Consider the following 21,077-nt stretch of genomic DNA (forward strand, 5'->3'; position numbering starts at 1 on the left):
AGCCCTTAAAATACTAAGTCTTTGACTCAGTAATTCTTTTAAGAAGCTATTCTAAGAAAATGTTCCAAAATGTGGATAAAGATGTTCATTTCAGTGTTATTTATAATAGTAAAAATATGGCAAAGCCTAAATCACTAGCAGTAAGGGATTGGTAAAATAAATTATGCACCCATGAAAAATAATATTTCCAAAGAATTTCAAATAACAAGAATAAAAACTCATGGTATAATATTTAAGTGAAGAAGCAGCTTACAAAATATTTATATAGTATGAGTTTAACCACGATAAAGATATTTAATCAAAGAAAATAGCCTACAAGTATTTAGACTGAAATATTAAAAATGGCTATGAGATTATGAGTGGTTTTCTTTTTCTAATACGTACTTTTCCTAATTTCCCAATTTTTATATAAAGAATATGAGTTATTTTTATAATCAGTAACATTTTTTGTTTGTTTAGTTCTGGTTTGGTTTTTAAGGAGGAGTTCGAATTTTCTGACCTCTGAGATCTCTTTCAGCTCTGAATCCTAAGAAATGTATTCTAATTCTTTGGCATTCATGGTGTCCACTTTAACTTTCTCATCTGTGATCTTGGGCAAGAGGAGACCAATGGATGTGACATTTTCCCTGACACTTTTGTGATCCTTCTAGGTAGCATTTCCAGGAAACTTGCAGCTCATATTCATTCTTCGTCCATCTTGCTTTATCCAGAGGACATTCACTGACATTGGCATTAAATTCTATCGAAATGAATTTAAAATGAAAGTGCCGGTAAGCATGACCTTTCATCTTGTCTTCATTTGGTTCTGGCATGCGTAGAAGATGGCATCTGAGTTGGGTTTCTAAGGAAGGTAGGACTCCACAGGTACAGAGGGAGAGGAGGGTATCTGCCCAGAGGGGATAGCATGTGTAAGGACGTGGAGGCAGGAAGTATACACTTTATGTGAGGTCCATGGGGAAGCCCCATTCTTATTAGAGTACATATAGGGTAATCTTTTGGAGTACATATAAGATAATCTTTTGGAAGAAAAGGTAGGAAACATGAAATAGGTCTTAAGTATAAGGATAAAGGGTCTAGATTTTATTCAGTAGGCAATGAGGATCTAGTGAAGGTTTTTGAGTTGGGGAGTGACTTGGGTAAAGTGGTGCTGGAGTTATATAAATGTGAAGGTGTTGTCCAAGACTGTAGAAAAAGACTGAAGGAGGAAGAGAAATTGTAAAGGTACAGATGAAAGAAAATAAGGATCTAAAATATGAGGGTGATATAAATATAGGCAACTGTAGAGTAAAAATAAAAACAAACACTGTGATAACTCATAACAAATTAAAATGCCAAGATTAAAAATTTTACCTCTAACTTTGACAGAGATGTGGGGGAAACAGGCACTTTCATACTTTGCTGATAGGAATGAAGTTGGTAATGACCAATATGAAGGACGAATTGGCAGTATTTATCAAAAATTAAAATGTACACACTCTTTGACCTTCCTATAAAAGTTATTCTACAGATACTTTCTCATATGTACACAAAGCTGCATATACAATGATATTCATTACCAAATTGTTTGTAATAGTAAATGATTGGACACAACTTACTGCCCAACAAGAGGGGACTGGTTAAATAAATTATGGTCTACCTGATCAATGAAATACTTTGCAGCCATCAAAAGTGGTAAAGTATGGTACGACCACAGTGGAAACAGTTGGCAGTTTCTTATAAAGTTAAACATACACCTACCCTATGACCCATCCAAGACAAATGAAAACACATGTCCACAAAAAAGACGTGTACAAGAATGTTCATCAATAGGTGAATGGATAAAGAAATTATGGCATATTCATATGATGGAATCACATTAAGTAATAAAAAAGAGTGAAGTACTGATACATGTAACAACATGGACACATGTCAAAAATATTCTCTTGAAAGAAAGAAGCTAGACATTAAAGAGTATATACTCTGTGATTCTTTTTTTTTTTTTTTTTTGGTGAGGAAGACTGACCCTGAGCTAACATCCATTGCCAATCTTCCTCTTTTTGCCTGAGGAAGATTGTCCCTGAGCTAGCATCGGTGCCAATCTTCCTCAATTTTGTATGTGAGATGCTGCCACAGCATGACTTGACAAGTGGTGTGTAGATCCGCACCCGGGGATCTGAACCCACGAACCCCAGGCCACCGAAGTGGAGCACGTGGACTTAACCATTATGCCACTGGGCCAGCCCCTGTGATTCTTTTTATATAAAGTTCAAGAAGAGGCAAAACTAAGCTATGGTGGTAGAAAATCAAAACAGTGGCTGCTGTTGGGGTGAGGGGTAGTGGAGATTGACTAGAAGGAGGCACAAGGGAACTTTCTGAGGAGATGTTCTATATCTTGATTGGATGGTGTTAGGTGTATATATTTGTAAAAAGTAATTGAACTACACTTTTAAAATCTGTGCATTTTATTGATGTAAATTATATCAATTGAAAAATGAAAAACAGAAAAAAGAAATCTATAGTGATATAGAAAAGTTTCTAATATATATTTTGGTTTTATTTTTTGTTTAGTTGGAAATAATTTCAAACTCAGAAAAATTCCAAGAATAAGAATATTACAAAGAACGTTCCGTGCGCTTTACCCAGATTCATTCACTTATTGTTAACATTTTATCTTCATTTGCTTTATTATTTATTATTTGCTTCTCTCTATACGTTATTATACATCTCTATAGAAGTATACAATTCTTTCTCTCTATTATATATTATAATATGTATATTTATAGAAAGAAAAATATACATATAGAAATTATGTGTATGTGTGTATGTATGTACAGGATCCAGTCTAGGATCAGATAGTGCATTTAGTTGTCATGTCTCTTGAGTCTCTAATCTGAAACATTTCCACAGCCTTTCTTTGTCTTTTATGACATTAGCATTTTTGAATAATACAGTCCCTTAAAAAAAATAAAACATACCTCATTTGGGGCTTGTGTGATGCTTTCTCTGGGTTCGATTTTGGTTATGCATTCCCAGCTGGACTACTACTTAGGTGATGTCATGTCCTTCTCAGGGTATCACATGTGGAGACACACAGTGTTCATCTGCCCCTCATTGGTGATGTTAATTGTGATCCTCTAGTCAAGGCATTGTCCAATTTCTCAGATGTATTATAATGTTTTCCCTTACAGGGGAATCTTTGAAGAGACACTTTAAGACCATACAAATATCCTGCTCCTCAAAAAATTTCTCTTTATATTTAATATCCATTGATGATTCTTGCTTGGAACAACTTTATTATATTGGTTGCAAAAGAATGATTTTCCAACTCCAACACTCTCTCATCATTTGCTAATTAGAAGTTGGTACTCTACTGTAAGCTAGAACTTTCCCTTCTCCCCTATTTATTGATTTGTCTGTTATCGTTATGGATTCTATTTTTTCAATGGTGTTTATAATTCATTACTGTTCTTAATTATTTTGGAGCCCAAATTGTCTCAGATTTGGCCAGTAGGAGTCCCTTGAAGCTGGCTCCTGTGTCCTTGTGACATGCCTCTTCATTTTTTTTGATGCTAGGTGTGCTATTCCTACTCAGGTGTCTTTACTTCTAGGCCCTTTCAGCAGAGTCTGTATATATATGCGTGTATATACACATATACACACACATATTTGTAATTATATATACGCACATTATGTACACATATATAGATACATAGATATATGTATATAGTATATATGAATATATGTTTTTATTCTAGAAATCATAGATTTCACACTGATACCTTAAATTTTAGGCCATATAAGATAATTTTTTTTTTAGGCCATCTAAGATAATATTTTTAAGTGGGGATAAAAACAAGGGAGAATAGTAAATATAGTATTTTCCCATTTGAATAAAATAGGGGGATCATATACATGATTGTGTATGCCTGGATCACTTCAGGAAGGATATATAAGATATACAAGAAACTGGTTGAAGTGCTTGCCTCCTGGCTAGAACTGGAGGCCGGGCGGTAGTGGTGAGAGGAAGACTATTTTTCTATTTAGAGAGACTCTTTTTCTGTTTGAATTTATTATCACCTACACATATTACTTGTTCAAAACAAACCAAAAACCCCACTTTAATTTGACATTGCTTTGAGAAAATATTTAACCCATCTCAGTAAAAACTGATCATCTCAGACAAGGGATTTTTCTGTTTACTTTTTCACTCTTATTTTCCCTCTTTTGGTTCCATTTTATATTGATAATCATATTTCTTAAAATACTTTCTTTCCACACTTTGGGTAATAACCAGATTCAAAATAAATTTCCCGTTCTATTTTAAATACTTATTTTAAAATATTTGAGTGTTTAAGGAAGTGTGAACCATGTGTTTCTTATTCTGTTTTGCTGAGTTGGATAACAATTAATATTGGGGAAGAGATGATGACTTACAAGAAGTTAATGAACTTCCTTAATCTTCATAAGCTTTCTTCCCCTTCAGAGATGGAGACTAGTCAGTTGCTTCTTGTTATCAAAAAGGTTTAAAGTTTGAACTGAGCATTTGACCAAATGTCGTCCATGTTTCCCGGGCTGTGTATAAAACACATCTCTCCAGGTGAGACTATGTCTACAGATACACATGGGATTTATGCTCTGCTCTCACCTGGTGCATCTTTACTAAGGAGAGAATGAACATCTACTTCATCTTGATATTACGTCTTCAGCTACTTCTATTTGTGGTAGTGTATGTTGATTCCTTACTCATCATACTTTTCATTTTAAACTTAAAATCAGCTTGTTAAAAAGCTGTCAGTCATCCAATCTATGGGCACATTTAGTAGGGCACTTTTTTTTTTTACTAAATTTTTTTTTTTAGGAAGATTGGCCCTGTGCTAACATCTTTTGCCAATCTTTCTCTTTTTTCTTCCTTTTTTTGGAGGGGGGGTCACCACCACAGCATGGCTTGATGAGCGGTGAGTAGGTCTGCACCCAGGATCTGAAGCGGCGAACCCCGGGGTGGGGGGGTGGGGGGGGGCCACTGAAGCGGAACACGTGAAACCACTATGCCAGCCCCTATATTTTGCCTTTTAAATGATGATTCAAACTGTTGGTTTGTCTTCTTTACTTTGTTTTAAAAACATCTTTGTGATGTTAGCACTTTACTTTGTAGCTTCTTGTCCTCTCTTATAACATCTCCCTGCTCATTTCTAGTTAGATAATAGTTATATTTTCACAGGTTCGGGGGAAAAGGAGTTTATTTTGCATGACTCATAAGAATCAGGTGGACCAAGGATGTAATTGTAGTGAAGTCACTTAGGCTTGCTGAGCCTTCCCCCAAGGAGAGGGCTGCTTTGATATAGCAAAGGGTTTCTGAGTGCCTATTGCTGGTACTTATCTATTCTGGAACATCTGTACTCATAGCTGCCTCACAAAAGTGTTATGAAGTGGCTAAGGCAGTCTTGCAAAGATCCCTAAGGAGGCTATGCAAATTGGTTTCTAAAAATGGAGTTCGTAGCAGAATATAGGAAATGCTTCTTTCATAATTAAAAAATCACACATCACCTTGAAAGAACAGCTTTAAGCAACTATAGATAAGAACATAAATGTATACTGAAAAGGAAAAAAACCCACAACATTGTTAATCTATAGCAGCTGTTCTAAGAATGTACATGTTGGATATGGTATGGTAAAGCTGATGCTGCCACAGCAGGAAATAAGAACAAGGCATAGAAGGAAGAAGTTTATTATACTCACAGGTCCGGGAGTGGGGGTGTACCACACAGGGCCACGGGGGAGGCACCAGGTTTTGACCAGGAGCAGAAGCAGGAGGGGAAAAGCCTAGGCCAGAGCCTTTATTGGGATTATCACAGGAAAAGCAAATCAGGGCAGGGTAAACAGTTTAGGGTTGGCTGGCTTGAATAATTCCAGTGGGTTTGAGGGCATAAGGGTGGTCTCTAGTTGCCTGATACCCGACCCCGGGATGGTTTAGAGCAGGGGAAATATTGGCTTTCTGTGTGAGAGTTAGATAAGAAAGTAGTTGAGGGATATGAGTTTGGGATTGGTTGGTTTGCATATCAAAGGTGTGCTCCCTTTTTTTTTTTTTATCTCTAAGTCTTTTCTTTGGCTCCAGCCCTGGAAGGGACAGTCTCTCCCTAGTCAGTGAGGCCACAAATGCTAGAGCATCAAGAATACAGAAAATAAGAGAATATAGTTAATATAATTGGCCCTGTCATGAAAGGATGCCAAATAGACAAATATAGAATTTACGAAAACACGGAACAGTTGTTTTAAGGTCAGGTTTATATGTTCAGTGTGTCCTGTGAGTTTGATGAGCAAAATCATTCCGCTTTTCTCTTTCTTTTTTTTTTCGTGAGGAAGATCAGCCCTAAGCTAACATCCGATGCCAATCCTCCTCTTTTTTTTTTTTTTTTGCTGAGGAAGATTGGCCCTGAGCTAACATCCGTGCCCATCTCCCTCTATTTTATACGGGATGCCACCACAGCATGGCCTGACAAGCGGTGCGTTGGTGTGCGCCTGGGATCCAAACCTGCGAACCCCAGGCTGCCGCCGAAGCAGAGCACGCGTGCTTAACCGCTTGTGCCACGGGGCCGGCCCCTGCTTTTCCCTTTCTTATATAGAATTTTTAAACTTTTTTTTCCTCTCCACCCTGTAAAGATTAATAAGAGGAAAAAATTTTTGTGGTGGAACTGCCTCTCTTTCATTTATTAATTTGCATGCAGTAAAATTCACTCTTTTGGTGTGTAGTTGTATGAGTTTTGACAAAGGCATGGTGTTATGTAACCACCACTACAGTAGAGATACAGAATGGTTCCATCACCCCCCAAAATTTCCTCATGCTGCCACTTTGTAATCAACCCCTCACCCCAGGCCTAACCCCTGGCAGCCATTCATCTGCTCTCCATCCCTATAGTTTTACCATTTCCAGAGAGTCATGTAAATGGAATCATAAACTAAGTAGCCTTTTGAGTCTGACTTCTGTCACTTAGACTAAACATTTGGATTTCATCCATGTTGTTGTGTATGTCAATTGTTCGTTCTTTTTATCGCTGAATATTATTTCACGTTACAGATGTACCACAGTGTATTTATCCATTCACCAGCAAAGGACATTTGAGTTGTTTCTAGTTTTTAGTGATTAAAAACAAAGCTGCTGTAAACATTCACGTACATTCATATACACATTCACATAGGTTTTTGGCTGGGCCATATGGTAAGTACATGTTTAACTTTATAAGAAACTGCCAAATTGTTTTGCACAGTGGCTTTACTATTTTGCATTCCCACCAGCAATGTATGAGAGTTCCAACTACTCCCATATTCTTAGCGCTCTTGGTACGGTCAGTTATTTTCTTTTTTAGCCATTCTAGTAGTTATGTTGTGGTATCTCACTGTGTTTTTAACTTGCAGTTTTCTAATAACTAATGATAATGAACCTCCTTTCATGTACTTATTTTCCATTTGTATATCTTCTTTGGTAAAGTATCTGTTCAAATCTTTACCCATTTTTAATTGTATTATTTGTTTTCTTATTGTTGAGATTTGAGAGTTCTTTATATATTCTGGATATAAGTCCATTGCCAGATATGTGATGTGCAAATATTTTCTCCTAGTTTATAGGTTGTCCTTTCATTCTCCTAACGGTGTCTTTTGCAGAGCAAATGTTTTAAATTTGGGTGAAATCTAGTTTTTCAATTTTTCTTTTGAGTTGTGCTTTTGGTATTGTATCTCAAAACTCTTTGCCTAACCCAAAATTTTCTCCTAAGATTTTTCTCTTATATTTTCTTCTCCAAGTTTTATGTTTTACGTTTAGATCTGTGATCCATTTTAAGTTAATGTTGGGATAAGGTGAGGTCAAGTTTCCTTTTTTTGCATATGGATGCCCAGTTGTTTCAGCACCATTTGTTGAAAATGGAATTACTTCTGCATTGAATGGACTTTATACCTTTGTCAAAAGTCAGATTAGTGTTGGCCAGGGCTCAGGGATGGTGGGAGGGGGGATGGGTGTGACTGTACAGGGTAACACAAGGGAGCTCTTTGTGGTGATGGAATAGTTCTGCCTCTTGATTGTACTGGTGGTTATGTGAATCTACACATGTGAGAAAATGACATGGAACTATACACACACGTTACACCAATATCAAATTCCTGGTTTTGATATTGTACTATAATTATGTAAGATGTAACCACTGAGAGAGGACTAGGTGAAAGGTACATGGTACCTCTCTGCCCTATCTTTGTAATTTCCTGTGTATCTATAATTACTTCAAAATAAAAAGTTAAAAATCAATTGACCATATTTGTATGAGTCTATTTCAGGAGTCTCTATTCTGTTCCATTGATCTGTTTGTCTACCCTTTGTCATTACCACACTCTTCATTACTGTAGTGTTTTTTTTATTTTTGTGAGGAAGATCAGCGCTGAGCTAACATCCATGCCAATCCTCCTCTTTTTGCTGAGGAAGACTGACCCTGGGCTAAAATCCGTGCCCATCTTCCTCCACTTTATGTGGGACGCCAACACAGCAAGGCCTGGCAAGCGGTGCTTTGGTGCGCGCCCAGGATCCGAACCCCGGGCCGCCAGCAGCGGAGCGCGCGCATTTAACTACTACGCCACGGGGCCGGCCCCATTACTGTAGTTTGTAAGTCTTGACATCCGGTAGTGTGAGTCATCCAACTTTATTCTTTTTCAAAATTATTTTACCTATTATATGTACTTGGCATTTCCACATGAATTTTAGAATCAGCTTGTCAATTTCTATAAAAAGCCTGCAAGGATTTTGATTGGCATTGCTTTGAATCTACAGATTAATACTTAACAGTATTGAATCTTCTGTTATCTTTTATCTGTTATCCTTTTATTTCTGACGTTCACTTTTAGCTTTCAATTTAAAATTTCTGTAGGTCCTCTTAATCTAAAGATGAGAAAGCAGAGTCCTGACAAGTGTGGGAGCACACACCTCCCTCTCCTGTTCAGTTAAGTGGGACAGAAGACATGCCGCCTGGCAGGAGAGGTTTCTATAACTCCAGGCTGTGGGGCAAAGTTACTTATGCCTAATACAAAGTTCCATGCTGGTACTTAAAAAAGAGTCCAAGTGTTACCATAGCAACTAATGTTCTGAGAAGCAAAATATATTTTTGACTTGATAATTTCTTGTTATCTGTCCTATATAATTTCTAATTTTAGAAAGACTAAAAATCTTTTTGAAACTCCCAAAAGTGGTTTAAAATTGTTAGGAAGGAAAGGCATAGATGGATTCAGGTTTTTTTCTTTCTCTCACGTTATAAAAATAATTTTTAAAATTCCCAAACTCCTTTTCAGAAATGAAGGAGAAAGGCCTGGGGCCTGACAAGGTTGACACAGTGATATGTAGTAATCAAATCCCACTAAACCTAAGTTCCTCAAATGTGGGGACTGTCATGCACACTGTTTTATTCCCCAGAGCCAGGCATTTATTAGAAGTTCAATATATATTTATTGAATGAATAAGTCAATTTTGTTTTCACTTATAGACTTTGGGCCCTAACTTATATTCTTTTCATTCCAAAGTGGTTTTGTCATTTGACTAGTACTATATAATAATAGAATAAAGCCTATGTTCTTATGTCCTCTGACCAAGAATCAATTTTGAAAATCATTAACAAGGAGTGAAGAAATACAAGGTCAGTAGTTAAAAGCTTCAAGGGGGATGCCTTTCAGAGATAGGAGGGAGGAGTTCTTACTCCTGGTTAGGAGTGAGTAGGGGACGTGACATAGTCCCTGGGACAGAGAGCCAGGACCACACCCTGGTCAGGACCGCTGCAGAGGAGTGGAAAGGTGCAATTTGGAATGTATCATCTTCTGCTAGGGGTGTCAGTGTTCGTTCATCAGCATGGGTGTGTTCATCAGCAGGAATGTTAATTTATAAAAACCCACTCCCTATTACCTGCAAATCTCCTCCATGCAAGATAAACTGGGGCGCAGCAACATTCTTCATGGGGGGATCCATCAGTGTAGTGAATCTTTTCAATACATACTCCTCAGTAGGTCCCTGTATTCTAATTTTATTTTTATATTCACCAGCCCACCCTTTATTGGGCTTCTCATCACAGATTTTTAGGTCTCAGTACGGCACTTGATTTTGGTGGCTGAAAAGTATACTTTAGCCTGGAAGATGTTGACAAAAATTCATCTCAAGTAAGACCTGACTTCTAGGTAGCTTAGAACTGAGCTCCCTGACTCAAGTCACCACTTTGTCACAGACTATTCAACACTTTGGTATTTCTCGCTCAAAGGGGGAAAACGGAAAGGGACTTAAAATGTTTCTCTGTTGAGTGGAGTAACCATTTGGGGTATAAATGCCTGATCAGGCAAAGCTGAAGTACTGTTTACATAACAGTAGAATCTGGATGAGCTACTACTTAATTACCTGTGAGGAATACATTAGTTTTTTTCTCTTACAGATCGTTATGTTAAACTCTGTCTCTGACCTTCATGGCTACATTGAGAAAAGCCAGTTGACAGAGGACTTAGGGGGAACTTTGAAATATCGCCACAGTCAGTGGATAAATCATCGAACTGTAAGTACCAACTTATGCGCCCTTTTCAGTGTCTCTCCTTGTTTTCCAGAAGACAGGGGAATTAAAGATCAACTGTTGGGTGGTCATTTCCGTGACTACCTACCATCAGGAAGGTTGGGTTTTCTAAGCCACAGATTGGGGAGAAGTAGGGTGGAAGGTGAAGGCTGGGGCTTCTCCTGCTGACTGCCTTCGCCTCACCTCATCTTCTGGCATGGGGGGTTTGGGAGACTTGACTTAGAGTGCACCTGGGGAGTTTTCAAAATACCAATACCCTTCTATACCTCAGAGAAATTAATTTACTTGATCTGGGACGGGTCTCAGACATTAGTGTTTCACAAAACTCCCCAGGTGATTCTAATGTACAGACACCAAGTCAGAAGATGCTGCATTTAAACATTGTCACCATTACTTATTGTCTGACCTTGGTTGAGTATCTAAACCTCTCTGAGCTTGGTTCCTCCCCTGTTAAAATGGGACTAATGCATGATTCTCAGCTGGGGACAATTTTGCCCCCCAGAGGACATTTGTCAATGTCTTTAGACAGACGTTTCTTATAGTCATAACTTGGGGGAAGAATGTTAGGGCCATCTAGTAGGTAGGGCCAGGGATGCTGCTAAACATCTTATAAGGCACAAGACAGCCCCCTACAACAAAGAACTATCTGGCCCAAAATATCAGTAGTACCAATGGTGAGAAACCTTGGACTAACAAAAGCTCCCTGAAAGTTTGATGTGGGGAATAAGTGATATAATGTCTGTGAAAGCACCTGATATGTAGTATTTTACTTTTTCCTACTTACTCATGTTGGTGGTTATTATGCTAAACTAGAAGGGTCAGTAATATTGAGGAAAAAGTAAGATTGAATCTCATCAAGTAATAAGTATTTCTATATAAAGTCGTCATTCCCCTTTCCCTGCTCTCCTAGCGCCTATACCCTAGAAAAAGTTAGGTTTTCTGAGCAAGATCAGAATCTCCCTTTACCACCCTGATGACACTTGTGGTGTCAGCGCACCTCTCTGTATCTGGTCACTTAGGAAACATGTTGCCCAACATTTCCCGATGAAGCCCTGAACTGCGTTTAATTAGGTAGGAGAATTCACCCTGTTTTAGAGTGCTATGTTTTGTGATTTAAAAAAAAAAGAAAATTTAAGAATTAAAAAAAAAATAAATTTCTAGCAACACAATGCATTTATTTCAAAGCTACAGATTCTCATCCCTCTCTCACTTCTTTGTATGCCATGTAATTCCAAGGAAGGCACGTCCCTTTCTAAAACCTAGAGGAAGGTCTGTGACCTGCGCAAGAACCTTTTAAACTTCTTATCAGTTTTACCACAATAATGATGACTCCGAGAGAATCTTATAAACAAAAAAGAATGGTGAGGGGCCGGCCTAGAGGCATAGTGGTTAAGTTCGCACATTCTGCTTTGGAGGCCAGGGGTTTGCAGGTTCGAATCCTGGGCACAGACCTACACACCGCTTATTGAGCCATGCTGTGGCAGGCATCCCACATATAAAGTAGAAGGAAGATGGGCACAGATGTTAGCCCAGGGCCAATCTTCCTCAGCAAAAAGAGGATTATTGGCAACGGATATTAGCTCAGGGCTAATCTTCCTCACCAAAAAAAAAAAAAAAAAAGGAATGGTGAAGTTCTTCACAAACATATAATTTTATTTTATTTTATTTTTTTTTAAATAATTTTTATTTATTGATTGATTTTTCCCCCAAAGCCCGAGTAGATAGTTGTATGTCATAGCTGCACATCCTTCTAGTTGCTGCATGTGGGATGTGGCCTCAGCATGGCCGGAGAAGTGGTGTGTCGGTGCACGCCCGGGATCTGAACCCGGGCCGCCAGCAGCAGAGCTGGCGCACTTAACCACTAAGCCACGGGGCCGGCCCTACAAACATATAATTTTAAATAAGCCTAAATATAAAAGAGATGCAAGGAAGCTGACACAGAATATCATACACAAGTAAGTGTGATGAGGGTGGTCCCAGAAAGCAATTTCATTAAATCGTGTAAGATGTGGAACCTGAGTGCTTCTAGTTTTTATTTCTTCACTTCTTAGATTTTTATTACGTTACTTTAATAATCAAAAGAATTGATTATCCCACCAGCCTTACTGGGCTAGCCAGCTCTCTCCTTTGCTCTGATTTTTCTACCAATCCTTTATTTTATTATGTTCTTAATTATGTTTAGTAATAGTTCTCTAAGAACTTAGAGATGTAAAGAAGACTGAGGTCTTGAAGATTGATTATTTTAAAGACATGGCGTGAACAGACATGCACACACATCCCCCCAGGCCTAGTGTGTATCCATGGTTTGTGTTTGTGTTAAACATAGTGAACTTTAAAAAATACTGTTTATTGAAACATCAGAGATATTCTTTACATGGCTTTTGCATGTTTTACGTATATGTTTTATATACACGCACATATATAATTAGAAATATAATAATATATATACATATTATTTTATATCTCATGAATACATAGACCCCCCTTTTTTTGGTAACAGTGTGCTTTCAGGATGTCAGATCTTTGAGACTCATAAAAAGTTAGAACTGAAAAGAACCTTATAGATCATTTATTTCAGTCACCTTATTTTGCAGATAAGGAAACTAACCTTCAGAGTAAAGAGGTGACTTATCCAAGGTCATATGGTCAAGTAGTGGCAGAGCCAAGACTAAGGCCAAGCTCTTTTTCATCACCCTCTCAGGGTCAGGTCCCCTGTACCATTTCCAAGGTGATTATTCACTAATCAGACATATAGAATCAAGTTAATTTGTTAATAGGACCCACCACAGGAAACCTCTGGCTTTCCTCGATTTTTAGAACTCACACCTGATTCTCTTAGTTCTTACTGTTATTACACTTATAAGGTACTCTACTTTACCCAAGATCCTTTCACATTTGTTATTCCTTCAATCCTCGAAAAAAAAAAAACCCTGCAAAAACAGAGCAAGCATTATCCCTCTTTGTCAAACGAGGACACTGGGACTTAAAGGCATTACATGGCTCACCCGAGATTACACAGTTAGAGAGGATCAGAATCTGGACTCCAGTTCAAATCTTCAGCTCTCAAGGCCAAAGTCTTTTGTTAATCTAGCTGTAAATCTAGTCTTTTAAGTCTAGTTTTGACTGCCAAGAGGCGCTGTAGCTTAGTGCTGAGAGTGCCAGCCCTGGAGCCAGCTTACTGGGGTTCAGGTCCAGTTCAGCCACTTACTTTTTGTGTGACTTTAGGGTAATTACTTAACCTCAATGTGCCTCAGTTTCCTCATCTATAGATGTGGAGTGGTGATAAGAATAATACCTAATTGAGATGCATTACCAGAGTTGGTGCCTATAAAGCAAAGTACTTAATAATCTCATATTTTCTTGTTATAATTCCCCAGATGAATTGGATTTTTTATGTTATTCATCATAGGCTGTTAGTGAATGCAGTTGAAAGAGTATTTTATACAGATGTTAGATTATGTGAAAATAATTACATTTTGATGTACTTGAAAGAAAGATTTTCATAACAGTTAGTGTTTGTCTGACTTTCCAGGCCAAAAGTACTATGATGTTCAAGATGGTGGGTGTATAAATACTTGTGCTAATAGGAGAGATTTCACCTACAGCAATACTTCAAGTAGGAAAATGGTTGATGTAGAGGAGACTCAGAGTCCAGACAGTAGGAGGAGATGTGCCATGCTCTGGAAGCCTTATTATGCCAACCTCAGCCCTGGCCCCTGGCATAGAGAAGAGCCATCTCAGATCTGGCACATTCCATATGTTGTGGGTTTGGGTTTACAGAAATGTTCTTTGATGATGTAGGAAAAGAAGTAACTTTTTCCCAAATGAAAATTAGGTTGGGTCTCTTTGTTCCTACCATTCACCCATTCAGCAGCTGTTTATGGGCCACCTACAATGTGACAGGCACAGTACCATGCCCTGGGGGAACAGAGATGAATGTGACATTGTGTTTGCCCTTCAGGGGCAAAATTATCTGAGGAGCAGAGGGAAGAGGGCATGGCAGTGCCATTCTGGCTGAGTGGAATGATTTGTGGGACTCTGAAAAGCCACTCACCTTCAACTAACTCTTCTGATGGTCAGTGTCACTTTTTCTAGGTTAGGCCACGGATTCCTAAAGCTCTCTGCTAAAATGCAGATATCTCACCTGGGATGTTAGCTGCAAAGTCAATCTACTCACTAGCAGATATTCATTTAATGGCAAAGTAGAGTCCTTAGTGGAAGGGACACAGGACAGGTAAATTTTTATAAAGAAGTGAGAGGAAGAGGTTCCCAGCCCCTACCCACATGTTACAGAAGTGAAGATGATTAGTGACATAATCGCTACATCCGTCTTTTCCCTCAATGTCATATCCTCTCAGCAGCATTTGACGAGCTTCTCAGAGGTGTCAGGCAGCCAGGCTGTGTGTGGGGGGCGGCGCGGGGAGATACAGGGCAGTGTAGGGGCTAGAAGAGGAGGAAAGGTTTATTAGAAGGAGGGGTGGGTGGTCCTGCCCTTTTTAGCATATCACCTAGTAGAAATCCTGCGTCAGATTTCATGTTAGGTGTTCTTGGGGTAATGAACAGAACCTTGAATTTGAAGCACCTGACTTTGGTTGAATCCTGCCTGCCCGCCTTCCTTACTGCCCAAGTTATATGATCTTGGGCAATTCACCTGACTTGTTGGAGCTTCTGTTCCTTCTTTCATAAAATGGAGATAAAATACCTCCTGCTCCAGATTATTGAGATGATAGACAAGCGTATAGCACAGAGTACAATGCATGCCCATTGTGGGTACTGAGGAAATGGTAGCTAGTTTTACTGTCCTTCTATTGAGAGAGCATATTGGTGAATGTTAATCCCTTTGCATTGTTATGATTGTCTGCTCTTCCAGGCCATCGAAAACTTTGCCATGACATTGAAGACCACTGCCCAGATGCTCCAGGCATTTGGGGCCTGCCTGGCCACGACAGAGCTGCCCAGAAGTGTGCCATCTGCTGAAGACCTTCTCATGTCCCACACAAGACAGCGGGACAAGCTGCAGGTAAGTGACCTCTTAGAGGCCAGCCTCTGGGCCAGCAGATGGTCAGCCTCCTGGAGAGTGCTAGGAGCAGAATTAAGAATTAAGCCCTCTTTTTCCCTCTTCTCCAGTGACTTGGCAGCCACTGATGATCTTCAACCTTCTGAGTAGGCAGTACGTGAAGAGAAAATTAAAGCCTGGATGGTGCATGTAAAAGGGTTGCAAATCAGACCTGTGAGAAGCAGCCCCTCAAAGGGAAACTCATTCCAGCGTTATGCTGGTGAGATGAGGTGTGTGAGCATCCTTTCAAGGGCATCGCTCCTATGATCTGCTCAGGACAGAGCAAGATATACTGGGCTGAAATTGTAGCGAGGGAGGGAGGGATGGGAGTCAGCTTTGCAACGTAAGATTTCCTGTGGCTGTTGTGAAGTTTTGAGGCAGGATAATAAGTGAACTTATTGCTTCACTTTCTCAGGGATGTGTCTTTTTATTTGGGGACTAATTTGAGAAAGAAAACTATGAAAGGTGCTGTGAACTGGGTTTAAGGAGAGGCACCAATTAAATGATTCATAAAAGCACATCAGAACCCGCTGAGAAGGGAGCGGGCAGATTCACGTCATGCAGTAAAGGGAAGTCTTCCTGGGAATTATTGAGTGGGTGTCAGCCCCTTTCTGCCTCCAGAAGCACAAACAGACCGAATCCATTATTTCACAGAAGACCAGAACTCAAAAGGGCAGCAAACCGAGAATTAGAAGGTTGACGTGTCTTAGCATTACATGTATTCTTGCTGCATTGAGCTTGAGAAGAGCTGAGCTCTTTTATCTGTGACCCAAAATTTGCAAAAATGCTTTGCTAGGTGGTTGATTTGTTCACTTATTCAACATGCCACTACATGCCAGGAAAACAAACAAAAAAATGTGAATCAAGGAACACGTAGTTTAGTTAGGGGAGTCTCCGAGTCTAGTAGTCGAGGTAAATTAATTGTTCCATGCTTCAGGAAGCACTATTAAATTCTCTCTTTAAGGAGCTTGATATCCAGAAAAAGTTCAAAATGTATTCAAGATTCCTCTGAGGAATCAAAAGATCTGGTTTGAAACTGTGAAAGCTTGAAAGTGTCCTGGAAATGTTCCCTGGACATGCCTCTGCAAGGCTTGAGCTGCTTCTTTGCCAAACATATTGGCTAAGTTCACCTCCCATGATTCCTGGAAGAGACGGCACAGGGTGCAGAAGGCTGGGTCTAGGGTGCCTCTGTGAAGTCTGCTAGAAAAGGGTTGGCAGTTGCAGGTCGCAGGTCACAGGTCACAGACCACAGGAGCCTGCAGAGCAGTCAGTTGGTACACGAGTACCAATATTGAGGATGCCGAGCGCAGCAGGAAGGTGCTGCACGCAGGGCTCCTGGCCTGGATTCTTGAGCAAATGTGTTGGCTGCTTCGTTCCAAGAAGGATTTGGAGAGGTTACAGAGCAGAAGCACCGAGATGACGGTGTGGTCAATCAGAGAGGTCTCGGGAAAAGGGAAAACATTTTGGATTTTGGACGAGGACACATATCTGAGGGGTGAAACCACAGTCGGGTCCTGCTGTATGTGCAGTGAGGGTTCCCAGGCAAGGCCGACGAGTGGGTGTTCTATCGTTTCTACACAGGCAGAGAGTTCCACAGCGGTAAAGGGAAGGGAAAGAACCAGCCTCCAAGAGGGAGTTAAGTTCATTTTCTTGTGCATGGCGACCAGCTGTTCTTGGAACTAAAATGTGCAACTCCGGGCAAAGGAGGCTAAAATTTCACTCAGATTATGTAGTGCAGTAATTGGCAGATTCACATAGTTTGCAGTATTGTCTGACATTTATGAGAAATAACTTTATACTTTAATTATCATATCTCAATTTGGTTAAACACCCATATCTAATAGTAAGACAAGTGAAAGGAATTTGGGAGGCTCTATTCATGCCTTTTAGTAAGAAAATAAATGCAAAGTCTTACATAAACTAAACTGTTATGCTTGCATTTACATTCCATGCTGCCCTAAAACCGTGGAGAAAAGCCTATAATTATTTTAAGATAAAATTCTCAGAACAGTTTAATTTGTCCAAGCATTTACCTTGATTAAGAATATTAAGGGGCCGGCCCCGTGGTCCAGTGCTTAAGTTCGAGCACTCTGCTTTGGTGGCCTGGGTTCATGGGTTCGTATCCCAGATGCAGTCCTACACCACTCGTCAACCATGCTATGGCGGCAACCCACATACAAAATAGAGGAAGATTCGCACAGATATTAGCTCAGGGCAAATCTTCCTCAGCAAACAAAAAAGAATATTAAGTGAATTTGGATTAAAAATATAATTATTCTGTCTTTATTTTACTAAGTAATAGTAATATCCTTTTAAAGACAATACAGAGGGTTTCTTTCAACCATTTTGTGATTACTAAGTATTGGCCTAATACAAATTTGATTTTTTTCTTATCTTGTAAATTAGAAGAAAGAATTCCAAAATCATTAAACTAGAGTTACATTTTTTTCTTTTTCTCATCCAAAAATGTTTTAAAGAGAGAAAGGGTTTATATTACAAAAAAAGAATACTGTTTAAACTTTTATTGATAACTTAGTAGTTTTTGTAGTTATTTATACATTTTTTAGTCTTATTAGAGTGTTTGACTTACTTTTTTTTTTTGCTTGAGGAAGATTCACCCTGAGCTAACATCTGTGCCAATTTTCCTCTGTTTTGCACATGGGTCGCTGCCACAGCATGGCCACCGATGAGCGGTGTAAGTCTGCACCTGCGAACCAAACCCAGGCCACTGAAGCTCAGCGCGCCAAACTTAACAACTAGGCCACAGGGCTGGCCCCCATTTTACCTACTTTTTAATCAAAGGTTTGTTAATGAATAAGAGGCATCAACTGCAAAAGAAGCAAAAAGTTTATTTGGGGTCTCAAGAATTGCAATTTGGGAGACACAGATTCAAGTAGAAGCTCAAATATGCTCCTAGGAAGACAAAGGAGACAAGGGTTTATCAAGGCAAAAAAAGATAAATTACATAGGTTGTTTTGCAAGATTTGTGATTGGTGCTGGCAACAACCATTACTTCTTGCCTGTAAGTGATTGGTTGCAAAGGCCATGTCTAAGGCAGAAAGTTCTTATCTATAGGAGTAAGCATATTTCTTGGAAGAAGGTCAAGATGACAGCAGTGAAGCACAGTTCAAAGGTGACATTCCCTTTGGGTGGAGACGTGCGTGAGCCCCACTTCCCTAAAATGGCCTCCCGGCTCCATTTTAGAAGCCTTGACATGTGTTACTCCATTTTGTTATGGTCATCTACAGGTTCTATAACTAATTGAATAATTTTTTTTTTCTATTTGGAAAGTACCTTTTCCAAGTGAAAAACCAGCGTAAGGTTTGTCCTCAGGACAATGAGCTTTTAAATCTGTTTAAATATCTTTATAAGTTACAGCATATGATTTACAGCTTTCTTTCAGCCGGGAGAGATTTTGTCTGAACAGTTAGCACAGCATTAAGAGATTTGGCTTGGTTTCTTGTTTTCCTTCCTCCTGCGGATCTTTGAGACCCCTTATTTTAGATCCACATGAGCACCTAGTTGCCTCTACAATTAACCAATAAAAATAGGAGAACTTTTATGGCCTTATTTGCTAGTTCTTTATGGCGTTGTTACCACCTTCTTCAAAATTATCTTCCAAAAGCATCCCTTCTCTTTTGGCCACCCTGGTATTTCAAACCAATCTGTTTACAAAGAAAAAAAAATCTCAGAGCATTCACAGCAGAAGAATCATATCAAACTCGCAAGCAAACTTATGACTTCAAAAAAGGCTCTTCTCTAGAAACAAATTCTTTCCCCTAAGGTCCAGCCACAGGTTGGCTCTTAATCCATGTTTATTGTCAAAGAGTGCACCCAACTTCAATATGTGTTATTTTCTGTCCAATTAGATTGTGGGCGTTGGGCTTTGTGATGAGATTTGAAACCTTATTTTCTCTGTGATTTCACTGTACCATCCGAGGGACAGAAAGGAGGAAAGAGTCCTTTACACACACCCAGCTTTGGCCTTCTCTGGGAGAGGCTGAGATCTCCTGAGGCAAGCACACACAACTCAGCATCACTCATCTCATCCCTGTGTGTGCTTTTCACACAAGGACGGAGAGTTAGAGCACACATTCAGAGCATGTGCACACAGGTGCCCCAAGCTTTTCTGCAAACTGGATCCTTCTCCAAGGAAAGCTCTCATTTCCTGAGGAAAGGTAGCTTGGACAGGCAACAGGCCATCTGCTCGTTTACAAGTAGTATGGCGGCAATCACCCTGCTGTCACCAGGATCCTGTCTACACAAAGAGAGGAAGCTCACTGACACGCCCATGAACTTATACAGATGTTCTCAGAAGCAGGTCGCTGAGCTCCTCCTCCAGCCCAAGTGCTAGCAGTTAAAAACAGTAAATACCCAAAATAACTAAGGGTGTTTTCTTTCCCTGGGAACTGAAACTGCTTAAGATCCTTGGACCATGAGTCAACTGGATATCCAAATGGAAGAAAGGGAAATTGGAGGCTTACCTCACACCATATACAAAAATTAACTCAAAATTGACCAAAGAGGGCCGGCCCCGTGGCTTAGCGGTTAAGTGCGCGTGCTCTGCTACTGGCGGCCCGGGTTCGGACCCTGGGCGCGCACCGAGGCACTGCTTTTCTGGCCATGCTGAGGCTGCGTCCATACATACAGCAACTAGAAGGATGTGCAACTATGATGTACAACTATCTACTGGGGCTTTGGGGAAAAAAAGGAGGAGGATTGACAATAGATGGTAGCTCAGAGCTGGTCTTCCTCAGCAAAAAGAGGAGGATTAGTACAGATGTTAGCTCAGGGCTGATCTCCCTCACAAAAAAAAAACAAAAATTGACCAAAGAACTAAATGTAAATTCTAAAACTATAAAACTCTTAGAAGAAAATATAGATGAAAATTTTCATGACCTTAGATTAGGCAATGCCTTCTTAGATATGACATTAAAAGCACAAGCACCCAAAGAAAAACTAAATAAATTGGACATCATCAAAATTAAGAACTTTGGAACTTCAAAGGACAATACCAAGAAAGTGAGGGCCGGCCCCGTGGCTTAGCAGTTAAGCGGGCGCGCTCCGCTACTGGCGGCCCGGGTTTGGATCCTGAGCGTGCACTGATGCACCGCTTCTCCAGCCACGCTGAGGCCGCGTCCCACATACAGCAACTAGAAGGATGTGCAGCTATGACATGCAGCTATCTACTGGGGCTTTGGGGGAAAAAAAAAGGAGGAGGATTGGCAATAGATGTTAGCTCAGAGCCGGTCTTCCTCAGCAAAAAAAGAGGAGGATTAGCACGGATGTTAGCTCAGGGCTGATCTTCCTCACAAAAAAAAAAAAAAGAAAGAAAGTGAAAAGGCAAACCACAGAATGGGAGAAAATATTTGCAGATCATAGGTCTGATAAACACCTAGTATACAGAATATATAAACAACTCATACAATTCAACCGTAAAAAGGCAAGTAATTCAATTAAAAAGTGCA

General features: G+C 39.7%; 1 protein-coding gene across 8 annotated transcripts in view; it reads left to right on the forward strand.

Annotated features, from left to right (window-relative positions):
* The window catches only part of MCF2L2 (MCF.2 cell line derived transforming sequence-like 2), a 230,930-nt gene that overhangs the window by 75,170 nt on the left and 134,683 nt on the right, over window positions 1–21,077 (forward strand). For all 8 annotated transcript variants that reach the window (XM_058556251.1, XM_058556257.1, XM_058556258.1 and 5 more), the window contains 3 exons: window positions 651–770; window positions 10,422–10,538; window positions 15,424–15,573. In XM_058556251.1, coding sequence (XP_058412234.1) covers window positions 651–770; window positions 10,422–10,538; window positions 15,424–15,573 — 387 coding nt within the window. The remainder of the gene's footprint in view (window positions 1–650; window positions 771–10,421; window positions 10,539–15,423; window positions 15,574–21,077) is intronic.

The sequence above is a fragment of the Diceros bicornis genome, chromosome 15 (genome assembly GCF_020826845.1).
Source record: "Diceros bicornis minor isolate mBicDic1 chromosome 15, mDicBic1.mat.cur, whole genome shotgun sequence".
Classification (NCBI taxonomy): domain Eukaryota; kingdom Metazoa; phylum Chordata; class Mammalia; order Perissodactyla; family Rhinocerotidae; genus Diceros; species Diceros bicornis.